The sequence below is a fragment of the Octopus bimaculoides genome, chromosome 2 (assembly GCF_001194135.2).
Source record: "Octopus bimaculoides isolate UCB-OBI-ISO-001 chromosome 2, ASM119413v2, whole genome shotgun sequence".
In the NCBI taxonomy this organism is placed as follows: domain Eukaryota; kingdom Metazoa; phylum Mollusca; class Cephalopoda; order Octopoda; family Octopodidae; genus Octopus; species Octopus bimaculoides.
In genome coordinates, this window is record NC_068982.1 from 14,603,805 (window position 1) to 14,616,705 (window position 12,901).

Sequence of the window (12,901 nt, forward strand, 5' to 3'; positions counted from 1 at the left end):
GAATTACAGAGACTATGGAAAGTGTGGGTAAAGTGTATCCCAGTAGTTATAGGTGCATTAGGAACTATCTCTAAAGATCTGAACAGATGGATAGAGGAAACAGGCATAAAACCCAGTTTAGTACAGCTCCAGAAAATCATGTTATTAGGGACAGCCAGGATACTTAGGAGGGTTCTTGGCATCTAAGGTTATTTGTTGTAGCCCAATGTAAGGAATTTTTCTTTTCTAATCTGTTGTATCTATATGAATAATAATAATAATAATAATAATAATAATAATAATAATAATAATAATAATAATAATAATAATAATAATAATTATAATAATAATAATAATAATAATAATAATAATAATAATAATAATAATATTGTTAATAATTATATTGTCTTTGCACAGCTTGTAACACTGGAGATGTACTACAGTGTCAGCTGTTCACTACCAATGAACATAGGTAACACCCTTTATGTTTTGAGCACCTTCCAGACTATTCAAGCGGTTCCAAGCAGTGCTGTTTTCTGCACGTGCTCCACCCTTATTGCAGCCCCTATTTGTTCCATATACTTCTCAAGATTTTTACTCACTGTTCCCAGGTCTCCGACAATTATTGGTACTACTACCACCTTATTATTATTATTATTATCATTATTATTATTATTATTATTATTATTATTATTATTGCCTTTGCACAGCTTCTAGTGCTGGATATGTACTACGGTACCAGCTGTTCACTACCAGTGAACTAAGGTAACACCCCTTATTTTTCAAGCACCATCCGGAGTATTCGAGTGGATCCAAGCAGTGCTGTTTTCTGCAAGTACTCCACCCTTATTGCAGCCCCTATTTGTCCCATGTACTTCTCAAGATTTTTGCTCACTGTTCCCAAGGCTCCGACAATTATTGGTACTACTACCACCTTTTTCAGCGACCACAACTGCTTCACCTCCCAAGCTAACCTGTCATATCTATCGACTTTCCTTTCTTCCTTATCGCATACCTTGTTGTCAGCTGGGCATGTTATATCAATGATCCAGCATCGTTTGCTTTCTTTCTCAATTAACACTATGCCTGGTTTCCTATTTTCTATCTCATGGTTGCATTATTATTATTATTATTATTATTATTATTATATTGCACATAAGCCCATGTAATGAATTTATTTATTTTCTTGGAAATATTGATTTCTCCCATTGGATGAAGGGTACAAACTGAAGAGGAGAGGTATAGTTGATTGACCCAACCCATATATATATGACTGGTACTCAATTATTGATTATCCGAGATGGTAAAAGTAAAGCTGACTATAGTAAAAAAAGCGAAGTATTTAGTTGGTTCCCTCATGATAGAAAATTCAATGTTGGAAAGATGGGCTTTCCCACTTGCTGGTTAGTGAACAGGAAATGTACCCTTTCAGACACAACTGGAATTGTTCATAGGTAGATAATCTACTGTTTCTCCCAGAAGGGGTTTTTGCTTCAAAGAATTTTGCTTCAGGGTTTTTTTTTTTTACCACCCTGCTGACAAAGATTATATTTTTACCTCCATATGCCCGTGAGTGTAGTGGTTAAGAGCACGGGCTACTAACCCCAAGATTCCGAGTTCGATTCCAAGCAGTGACCTGAATAATAATAATAATAATAATAATAATAATAATGATGATGATGATGATGATGATGATGATGATGATGATGATGATGATAACATCAAAAAATACCTTAGAAATGAAAACCCACACAGGAAATTTCCCCAAGACACCTGATGAAGGCTGGAGGGTATATCAGCCGAAACGTTGTGTTAACAACAAACAAGATGAGGACAAATATCTGTCAAATGTCAATAATGTAAATAATCTAGATTAGCATGTCTGCAGACAAGTTAGTGTGCCAGCTTGGCCAGTACTGTCTGGCATGTTTCTGCTCAAGCCGCAAGCCTCGCAGCAGAGCTTAGCTCAATGTGGTGCCAGCACTTGCAGCTGGCATTCAGCTTGATGACAACTGCCTGTGCATGGGTCTTTCGCAGAGGCTTGGTCTCCAGATCTGTGAACCTTGTAAATGCCGCTGCAGATCTACTGTGGATTCTTTCAGCCTCCACTCACTGTCCTGCTGTCATAGTGCTGGCTGCCTTCCATGCCACGCTACCCTTAACAAGATCATAAAGCATGGTCTAGGTGCTGCAGACTTATACAAGTTAATGTGGGGAAAACAAGGTAGAAATTTTGAAAGAAATATTTATAACACTAGTTTTTAAACATCAAATGGCTAGGTTGGGGGGCACCAGGATAAAAATAGTAACCAAAGGGGATCCATGCAAGCAAAATAGTAAATTGAGGATCCACAAGTAGTACTTTAAGTGTCCATAAAAAAAAATTGTTACTTTGGATGTGTTTATTGCAAGAAACAGCTGAGGTTTCTGTCTTTAGCATTTTACATAATTCAACATACACCAGTTAATGTGTGAAAAACAAGATAGAAATTCAAAAGAAGGATCTATAAAACTAGTTTTTAAACATTGAATGGCTATGGAGGTCCACCGGAATAAAATAGTAATCAAAGAGGTCCATAGATGAAATAATGGTCGAGACTCGCTGCTCTACACTGTCTCCACACTAATAAATATATTCTTTTCCTTGCCACTTCAATGCATGTCTCTGTATTTGTGGGTGTTTGTAATATTCACTTTTTTCCCGATAGCTTGCTAAAACAGTGATCAATAACGCAAACAGATGTGTACATATAGTTGACACACAGAAAAACGAAAATAAACATTTTGTTGTAAGAAAAATCATTTTGTATTTAATCAAAATATTGTTTTAGTAAAATTATTTGTTAAAAATCATCTGAAGTTTGGGTGTTTTTTTCTTTCATTTTTTTTTTTAAAGTTCGTTTTAACAATTAACAAAAAGTTAGTTTCTTTCTTATACGTGGAGAAAATTTTCGAAATAGTTATTAAAAGATGGCATGAAACTGCACAAGAAATGTTAATTTACCAGCAGAGTTTGTCCTTCATTAAATTAAATGACCTTGAAAATGTTTGACATGTTCTTCCTTGATAGGGATACAAATTTATGAAAATGCTGGCCATTTCGTCTCCACTGGAGTGAATTTAAGTCATGAGAGGGTCAAAAGCAACTGTTAAAGCAGTTTCTAAACAGAAAATTATTTCGTTTTTAAAAAAATTTTTTTAAATAAAATTTTGTTTTGTTTAGCAAACAATTATTGCTACATGGGTTTCTTAGAATTTCCATTAATCTTTCAAACTGCAAATCTCTTAAATTTGGAACAGTTTGAACCTGATATCAATAAACTGAAAAAACTAATGATGTTCAAATTCACTGATATAAAGGAAAGATCAGGAAACACCAAAGACTATAACAGAGCAGTGTATCTCTTAATATGTAATCAGTCCAAAGTTAGGTTACACACACACACACACACTAACACACAAGGAGTTGGTTTAAATAAATAAATAAATAAATAGATAAATAAATAGTTAAATAAATATATAAATAAATAAATAAACAGTCCAACAGTTCAAGAGATCTAGTTGAAGAGCAAGTCATTGTACTGACTAAGCAGACTAACAATGCTGGTGTTGTAGTTAATGGTCGTTCTCACAACTCTCTTCTTGTCAGCACGTTCAAAGTTTGATTTGACCATCTCGTAATATTCACCATCACTTAAAGTTATGGATCGAAGGTGTGGGCAACGCAGTCTGAAAAAGAGAGAAAAAGAGAGAGAGAGAGAGAGAGAGCATCCATGAATAAGACATTGGGAAATTTCCTTAACAATACATTCTTTATTTATTGAAGTTCAAGTTTGCTAGTACTATAATGATTTTTGCCAATATTCATATTAACCCTTTCGTTAATTAACATGCAAGTGGCTGAGTACTCCACAGACACTATTTTATTTGTTTCAGTCATTTGACTGTGGCCATGCTGGAGCACCGCCTTTAGTCGAACAAATCAACCCCAGGACTTATTCTTTGTAAGCCTAGTACTTATTCTAACAGTCTCTTTTGCCGAACTGCTAAGTTACGGGGGACATGAACATGCCAACAGTGGTTGTCAAGCAACAGTGAGGAGACACACAGTCACAGACACACACAGATGCACATGCACACACACACACACACACACACACAAACACACACAGACGCAGCACATGCACACACACACACACACACACACACACATACGACGGGCTTCTTTCAGTTTCTGTCTACCAGATGCACTCAAAAGGGTTTGGTCGACCAGAGGCTATACTAGAAGACACTTGCCCAAGGTGCCACGCAGTGGGACTGAACCTGGAACCATGTGACTGGTAAGCAAGCTACTTACCACCCAGCCACAGCCCTAATATATTTCTCAGGGAGATTCTGTATGACACAAAATGTGACAAGGTTGGCCCTTTTGGATCACAGGTACGACTCATTTTGGCCAGCTGAAAGGACTGGAGCAACGTGAAATAGAGTGTCCTGCTCAAGGACACAATGCACCACTGGGAATTGAACTCGCAATCACAAGATTATGAGCCAAATAACCTAACCACTAAGCCACATGCCTTTACTTTCTTATTAATATCCTCATCATCATCATCATCATCATCATCACATCAGCATCTATACAATGAATAACTATGGAGACTCTATGCAGTTGCTTGACATATGAGAAATAGCAGGCAAATCTCCTTCAGATCATACCCTAATAGATGGAAACTGAACAAAAGTCATCCTCTGTGTGTGTGTGTGTGTGCGTGTGTTTGTGTGTGTGCACGTGCGTGTGTCTTTGTGTGTGTGTGTCTTTGTGTGTGTGTGTGTGTGTGCGTGTGTGTATGCGCACATATGCATGTGTGTGTGTGTGCGTGTGCGTGTGTCTTTGTGTCTATGTTTGTCCCTCACCACTGCTTGACAACAGGTGTTGGTGTGTTACCACCCCCGTAACTTAGCAGTTCAGTAAAAGAAACTAACAGAATAAGTACTAGGTTTAAAAAAGTCCAGGGCTCAATTTGTTTGACTGGAAAAAAACCCTTCAAGGCTGCACCCCAGCATGGCCACAGTCAAATGACTGAAACAAGTAAAAGATAAAAGATAAAAAAAATTTTTTTTAATTAAAAACTGTTTCAATCAGTTTGATTTCTAATCAAAGATATCAATATGAAAAAAAAAAAACTCATTTCCAACAAAACAAGATTAATGGTTTAAAAAATGATATTCATAATCTTTGCAGTAATAATTTCCGCCAACATCCTAACTCTGCGCCGGTATGATAAGTGCCTCAAGTAGATCCTTTGAGGATCAAGACTCTTGCTCTCTGCTTAAGTACGGTCATTATAAGTGACCCATAGGCATATAAACATAATTGTAGATATGATAAACAAACAGAGACATATGTTATCACTACGAATTTGTTTTATAGTAAATGGTAAAATACTGTAGCATGACAGTTTGTGCAGCATGGTCCCAGAATAGACTCTGTTGGCACATCTGAGGAACCGGGCCAGAGAGCTATCGCCAAACGCCTCACTGGTTGCCTCTACAGCTGGCTAAAAGAAGAAAGAGAACAGCAGGGGCAAGAGGAGAGTGGTAATGAAAAAGAAAATAATAATCATCATCATCATCATCATCATCATCGTCGTCGTCGTTTAACGTCCGCTTTCCATGCTAGCATGGGTTGGACGATTTGACTGAGGACTGGTGAACTAGATGGCTACACCAGGCTCCTATCTGATTTGGCAGAGTTTCTACAGCTGGATGCCCTTCCTAATGCCAACCACTCCGAGAGTGTAGTGAGTGCTTTTACGTGCCACCGGCACGAAGGCCAGTCAGGTGGTACTGGCAACAGCCATACTCAAAATGGTGTATTTTATGTACCATTTGCTCAGGAGCCAGTCCAGCGACACTGGCAACGATCTCACTCAAATGTCTTTACATGTGCCACCAGCACTGAAATTATTGTATACAGTGCTCAGGTGCACTACAACTTGTCAAAAGTGCATATAAAGCATCTGCAGTATTGTACAAATGTCTGGAAAGTGAACAGTGTATGAGTCAGATACATGCTTGCATGTGTATGGAGGGAAGAAAATCAGGTGTAGTGTTGGCGAATCTCAGGAAGCATGGAAGTTTTGAAGAATGCAGTGCTCCAACAACTAGTTTGTTCCATACTTAGTGTGAAAAAGTGTTTCCGAAAGTCATGGAAGCTGTGCTGTTTTCTGACTTTGTAAACATGTCCACAGGTGTTAGACAGGTGGCGTTTGAAAAGGTGCTCAGAGTTATTTTAAGTAAGATGGTTAATAATTTTATAGTTAACTATGAAAGGAAGAACCATGTTCCAAATTTTGGTATTAGAGAGAATTTTAATGCAAAAACTGGTAGATACAGTCAGCTTCCAAATATATCATCTTCAAAATCATGAGTAAAAAAATACCCTATTGTACAAGTCAGGTATTTCTTAATGTTTGTTGTTGGCACTCCGTCGCTTACGACGTCGAGGGTTCCAGTTGATCCGATCAACGGAACAGCCTGCTCGTGAAATTAACGTGCAAGTGGCTGAGCACTCCACAGACACGTGTACCCTTAACGTAGTTCTCGGGGATATTCAGTGTGACACAGTGTGACAATGGCTGACCCTTTGAATTACAGGCACAACAGAAACAGGAAGTAAGAGTGAGAGAAAGTTGTGGTGGAAGAGTACAACAGGGGTCGCCACCCCCCACCCCCGCCGGAGCCTCATGGTGCTTTAGGTGTTTTCGCTCAATAAACACTCACAACGCCCGGTCTGGGGATCGAAACCGCGATCCTATGACTGCAAGTCCGCTGCCCTAACCACTGGGCCATTGCGCCTCCTCTTAATGTTTAACATTAAGAAATCAGAAATATAAAAGGAACCTCTACTGAAACATTAAAAAAAAAAAAAAAACATTGGATAAACTCTTAATGATGACCCGGACCAGCCAACCATTCAAGGAGACACTGAGGGTAGATCTGCTGCAACAAATTCAATCATAGACCGACTTCCAGCCAGAAAGTGCCAACAGAACTGATAGAAAATAAATTAAAGCAGTGCTCTCCAGCAGGGACATTGCTAGGTTCTAAAGTATTTTTTGAGGGGGAAATCACATAAAAAAAGGGTACCTGGACATATACCAAACAATTTTTAACTCATTGATTATAAATTTTACAAAAGGTGCCAATTTTGAAAAACGTGCTCAGTGGGGGTGGTCACTTTCGTTGCTCCTCTATTACTTACACCCTTGTTCTCCATTAACAGAATATATATATATAAAAAAGACGAATGAGATGCAGAACTTACCGAATATGATCCACAAATTTGTTACTTTTATCACTGAAGCGGATGGTGTCAGGATCCCACTGGATTTCCAGCCGATCCATATAAGCACAATGTTGAGCAAAGGCTTCTATTATTTGATCAATGTGCACACGGGTATTGATGCGCAGAAACCAACCATTTGCTGTTCCTAGTCGACAAATTCTGAATAAAAGAGGAAATACAATGAAATACAAAAATTATTTTATATGAGACTTCACTAATAAATAGACAAATGTTGAAAAAAAAAAACAGTGATTTTTAACTCACAGCATTCAATTATTAACCATAATTGGAATGAATAAATTAAGCATTTATGGAATTTTGATTTACTGTCGGGTGACTTATGGCCAACCCTGTATTTATGACAGAAATCATTATTATTAAAATAATAATGTGAAGTACAATGGAATGGTAGAAATAGCAGAGTGGCAGACTAAATTCTTTGCAATAATTAGTGAGAGCCTTTCTACCCTCTTGGTGTTGACTTAAGCTTTTATCAACACAGGGTCAAAAAAATTATTAAGATAAAGGTGCTGTGGGGAAATTCAGCCAGCACTGCTTCCTACCTATCCCTTAATATGTGGTCCAGTGCTGCTGTAAGAAATTATTGTTAGCCTTGATCAATAGCCAAGGGCTGAATTTTGGGATACAGTTATGCCACATTCCCATCAACATCCATTATTTGCTTATAAACCCTCAATTTGTTGCTGTTAAGCTTTAAAAGATAACAGTAGATTTATATATTTTGATAAATAATTAAATTACTATGTTATGCATCAATCATCTTAAACAGTTTGTTAAAAAGATTTCAAATGAAATAACATTTTTGTAAGAAAAATTATTTGTGAATAACAAAATTCATTTATGATTTCATTTACTAACTTCTATAGACATCTCTTTCTATCTGATATTACTCTGGTAACTGATTTTATATTTTTTCAATTGCTGACAATCATTGTTAAGGCCAAGGATAATTAACTGGTTTGATATTTATATTTCAACATATTTAAAAAAAACATCTTTATGTAATTTCAGTTTTTCTCTCATAAGAAAAAAAAAGAGAAAGGAGAGAGAAAGTGTGTGATAATGTGTGTGTGTGTGTGTGTGTGTGTGTGTGTGTGTGTGTGTGTGTGTGTGTGTGTGTGTGTGTGTGTGTGTGTGTGTGTGTGCAAGAGAGAGAGAGAGAGAAAGAGAAAGGTCTTAGTATATCAAAATGCTGAATAGCTACTGTTAAAAACATTCCCAGTACAAAGGGAGGCTACTGTTGATTGCACATTGGTTTCTTAACAGGCATTCAGTCACAAGTTTTAGTGAAGGACACGGTCGATTATATTGTGGTTATTACTTTAGTTTATCAGCCTCAGATGGATCAAAAACAAACAAAAGAAAGACAAAGATGACCTGGTGTTGGGTGAGAGTGGTCATATTCAAAGCATAAACGAGAGATCGAACATAACATCTTTGGCCCTGAATAAGCTACTACTCGTTTGATAAAGTGACCCAGCTTATTACGTATTTTACCCATGAGAATATATGACAACAACGATACTGCCAATGAAATCAAGCATCCATTATACCAGTGGTTTCCCCCATTGTAACAACTATTTACAACTGGGTGGATCAAGCCATAAAGACCGAAGAGAGGGTCTGATGCACATCGCTGGCCTGCTGACAAACTAGAAACTATCGGCCTTCTCGTTTATTCTTTTATTTGTTTCAGTCATTTGACTGCAGCCATGCTGGAGCACTGCCTTTAGTCAAACAAATCGACCCCAGGACTTGTTCTTTGTAAGCCAAATATTTAGTCACTTTTGCCGAACCACTAAGTTACGGGGATATAAACACACCGACATTGGTTGCCAAGCGATGGGGGGGGGGGGGCAAACACGGATACACACACACAAACATATATATGAATGTATATATACGATGGGCTTCTTTGAGTTTCTATCTACCAAATCCACTCACAAGGCTTTGGTCAGCCCAAGGCTATAGTAGAAGGCACATGCCCAAGGTGCCATGCAGTGGGACTGAACCCAGAAGTATACGGTTGGTAAGCAAGCCACTTACCACACAGCCACTCCTCTGCCTAAGTAGACATCCTTCGATTGAAAAGAAAATCTCTGTTCATTCAGAACTTTACATTAAATTTTATCATTTTTTGTTTGAAGGATGTATACAGAATATTAATGAGTTTAAGAAGTTAAAAACTATATATAATAAATTCTCAAACGCAGGATAATGCTAATAATATAGCCTGAACAGGATAAGCTACCCCTATTTTGCAGAAAAAAGTGTAGGCGGCCAATATCCTGGTGTTTGAGAATCTAAAATCACTTCTTTAACTTTCTTAGACATCTCAACGCTCCTAAAAGCAAACTTCGTTTGTTTGTTGACGTTCATCGTAATTTGAATTTAATATATATAATAAGTGTATCTAAGTGATGGGTTACATATATTCAGGAATATTATATACTACAAAAGAACACACTTGCCCAAAGTGCTGCACAGTGAGATCAAATTCAGAACCAAGTGGTTCAAAAGTCAATTCTTTAATCACTTAACCAGATTTGCATCTATGAAGCAATTTAAATATGTTTTCCTTAATAATTGTGTCTGGGCATGTCATAACACAGATAAGTGAATTGTTTGAATACCAGACCACCAGCTGAGATATCATATTTTGTCATCGTTGTTACCTTAAATATGTGGCTGTGACATTTAACTCCCAATGGCTGAGTTCATCTAGCTCTAAGTTGTCATTGTTGTTTAGATTGAGGTTAGCTTTGGTGCAAATAGGTCAGTCATCAAAAGTATTCCAGCTGTGACCATCCTGTCCTTTTCTCTTTGCTTTTTAAGACATAATGTATCTTTTGTATCATTATACATTGTGCTTTTGGATCTTTTTTAAAACGGGGGCCACATTTTTCATTAACGAAACACTTTGAAACTTGGGACACTGGTAGAAGGTGTCATATAAAACATCTTTTTCTCTTAGTCTTCTTAAAAAAAAAAAGAAATCCATAAGTTATTCCATGTTGAAGTTGTCGTATTTCTGCAATTTCAACCAATCACTGACGTCCATTCAGCCGATATACATTAAGTGCCGACTACATAAACAAACGATTCTGAAACAATTAACCCTAACCCTAACCCTAACCCTAACCCTAGGGTTAGGGTTAGGGTTAAAGCAAATTTAAAATGAAAAAAGCAAATAAAACGAAGGTATGGAGATTAAATACGCTTTACATCGCTTAATCAGCCAAAGGGGTAAATGTAAACAACTGAATACTTGTCAGTGATTGGTTGAAATTATCGAAATAAGACAATTTTTTACATGAAATAAATTCGAATACAAAAATATTTTTCTGTTCTATAACACAAAATAGATAAGTATACGAAGTTTGAAAGTCTTTCCGTACCAAAAACAGTACGTAAAACATTAATGAAAAATGTGGCCCCCGTTTTAAAATAGATCCGTGCTTTTTTCTTTTATGCTGACAGGGTGTGTTTCTTCTCTTTTTTTCAGGGTGTTTAGGCTACAGAGTGGCCTAATCTATCAGATTACATGACCATTCAGAGGCCTTCTTAATTGTTCTTATGAAACTTCGACACAACTAAGATAGTTCACTGCTTCAAGAATTGACAGTGGAAATGAATAATAATAATAATAATAATAATAATAATGATGATGATGATGATGATGATGATGATGATGATGATGATGATGATGATGATGATGATGATGAATAATGATAATAATAATAATAATAATAATAATAATAATAATAATAATAATAAAATCCAACAGGATTGCGACCATGAGATAGAGAACAGGAAGCCAGATATGGTCTTAATTGAGAAAGAAAACAAACTGTGCTGGATCATAGATATAGCATACCCAGCTGACAACAAGGTATACAATAAGGAAGAAAGAAAAGTCGATAGATATAACAGGTTAGCTTGGGAAGTTAAGCGGTTGTGGTCGATGAAAAAGGTAGCAGTCGTACCAATAATTGTCAGAGCCCTGGGAACAGTGAGTAAAAATTTTGAGAAGTACATGGAACAAATAGGGTGGGGCACTTGCTCAAATACTCCGGAAGGTGCTCGAAAAATAAGAGGTGTTACCTTAGTTCACTGGTAGTGAACAGCTGACACCGTAGTACATCTCCAGCGTTAGAAGCTGTGCAAAGACAATGATAATAATAATAATAATAATCCTTCCTACAATAGGCACAAGGCCTGAAATTTGAGGAGGATGGATGTAAGTGGATCACATCGACCCCAGTACTTGACTGATACTTAAGTTATTGACCCCTAAAGGATGAAAGGCACAGTCGACCTCAGCAGAATTTGAACTCAGAACATAGTCACAGGCAAAATGCCGCTGAGCATTTTGCTAACAATTGAGCTAACGATTCTGCCAGCTCATAATAATCCTTTTCTACTATAGACACAAGGCCTGAAATTCTTGGGGAGGGGACTAGTCGATTACATTGACCCCAGTATTTTATTGGTACTTAATTTATCGACCCCGAAAGGATGAAAGGCAAAGTCGACATCAGCAGAATTTGAACTCAGAATGTAGCGACAGGCGAAATACTGCTAAGCATTCTGCCAGCTCGCCATCTTAATAAAAATAAAAAAAACTTATTCTTTTTACTAGAGACACAAAGCCTGGAATTTGTGGGGAGGGGGCTAGTAGATAACATTGACCCCCCCACCCAGTGCTCAAGTGGCACTTATTTTAATGACCCTGAAAAGATTGGATTAGATTGTGTTGCCAATGTTCATCCTACCGCAGGACGAAGGCCTCACCATGTTCTCCCCCACCATGTTCTCCTCCACCAACCACAGTCTGATGTGCAGGCCATGAATTTGAGCTTGTGGTTATACTGGTTTGATGAAACAGTTTGGCAGAGGAGTGAAGTTTTTATACTCTCACCCTGGCGTAGTTAAATTGATTACACCCTTCCCCAGTACATAACTGGTACTTATTTTATCGACCCTGAAAGGATGAAAAGCAAAGTCAACCTCAGCGGAATTTGAACTCAACACTTCAAGCTAAGAAGAAAAAGAATTATAATCTAAGGGAAGTAACTCATTATGTTCTACCAATTAGTAGAAATAATCAACATCTTAATAACGTCGCATATGAATTACGGGAAGTATTCAAATACTTCTTACCTATTTTCATATATCCCACATTTATATAACTCGTTCACAGTTATTCTGAACTTAGACACACATCGTTGCTCATATATATCCCTGGCTAATGAACGAAAATGTCGGTTACGACGACGAGGGTTCCAGTTGATCCGATCAACGGAACAGCCTGCTCGTGAAATTAACGTGCAAGTGGCTGAGCACTCCACAGACACGCGTACCCTTAACGTAGTTCATTTTTGTTAGCTGAGTCGATTGGAACAATGTGAAATAAAGTGTCTTGCTCAAGGACACAATGCGTCGCCAGGAATTGAAATCACGACCTTATATATATATATACATATAAGAGGGATGACCACTAAGTGGACATCCATTATGCTAGAAGAAGACCACCTGATCTGACCACGA

At 37.4% G+C, this 12,901-nt stretch overlaps 1 protein-coding gene across 10 annotated transcripts in view; it reads right to left on the reverse strand.

Annotated features, from left to right (window-relative positions):
* Positions 1-2,761: 2,761 nt before the first annotated feature.
* LOC106876006 (F-box/LRR-repeat protein fbxl-1) overlaps positions 2,762-12,901 on the reverse strand; it is a 336,358-nt gene continuing 326,218 nt past the window's right edge. For all 10 annotated transcript variants that reach the window (XM_052975599.1, XM_014924360.2, XM_014924365.2 and 7 more), the window contains 2 exons: positions 7,310-7,489; positions 2,762-3,708 (listed from right to left, as the gene is read on the reverse strand). In XM_052975599.1, the coding sequence (XP_052831559.1) occupies positions 3,537-3,708; positions 7,310-7,489 (352 nt within the window). In that variant the 3' untranslated portion in view covers positions 2,762-3,536. The remainder of the gene's footprint in view (positions 3,709-7,309; positions 7,490-12,901) is intronic.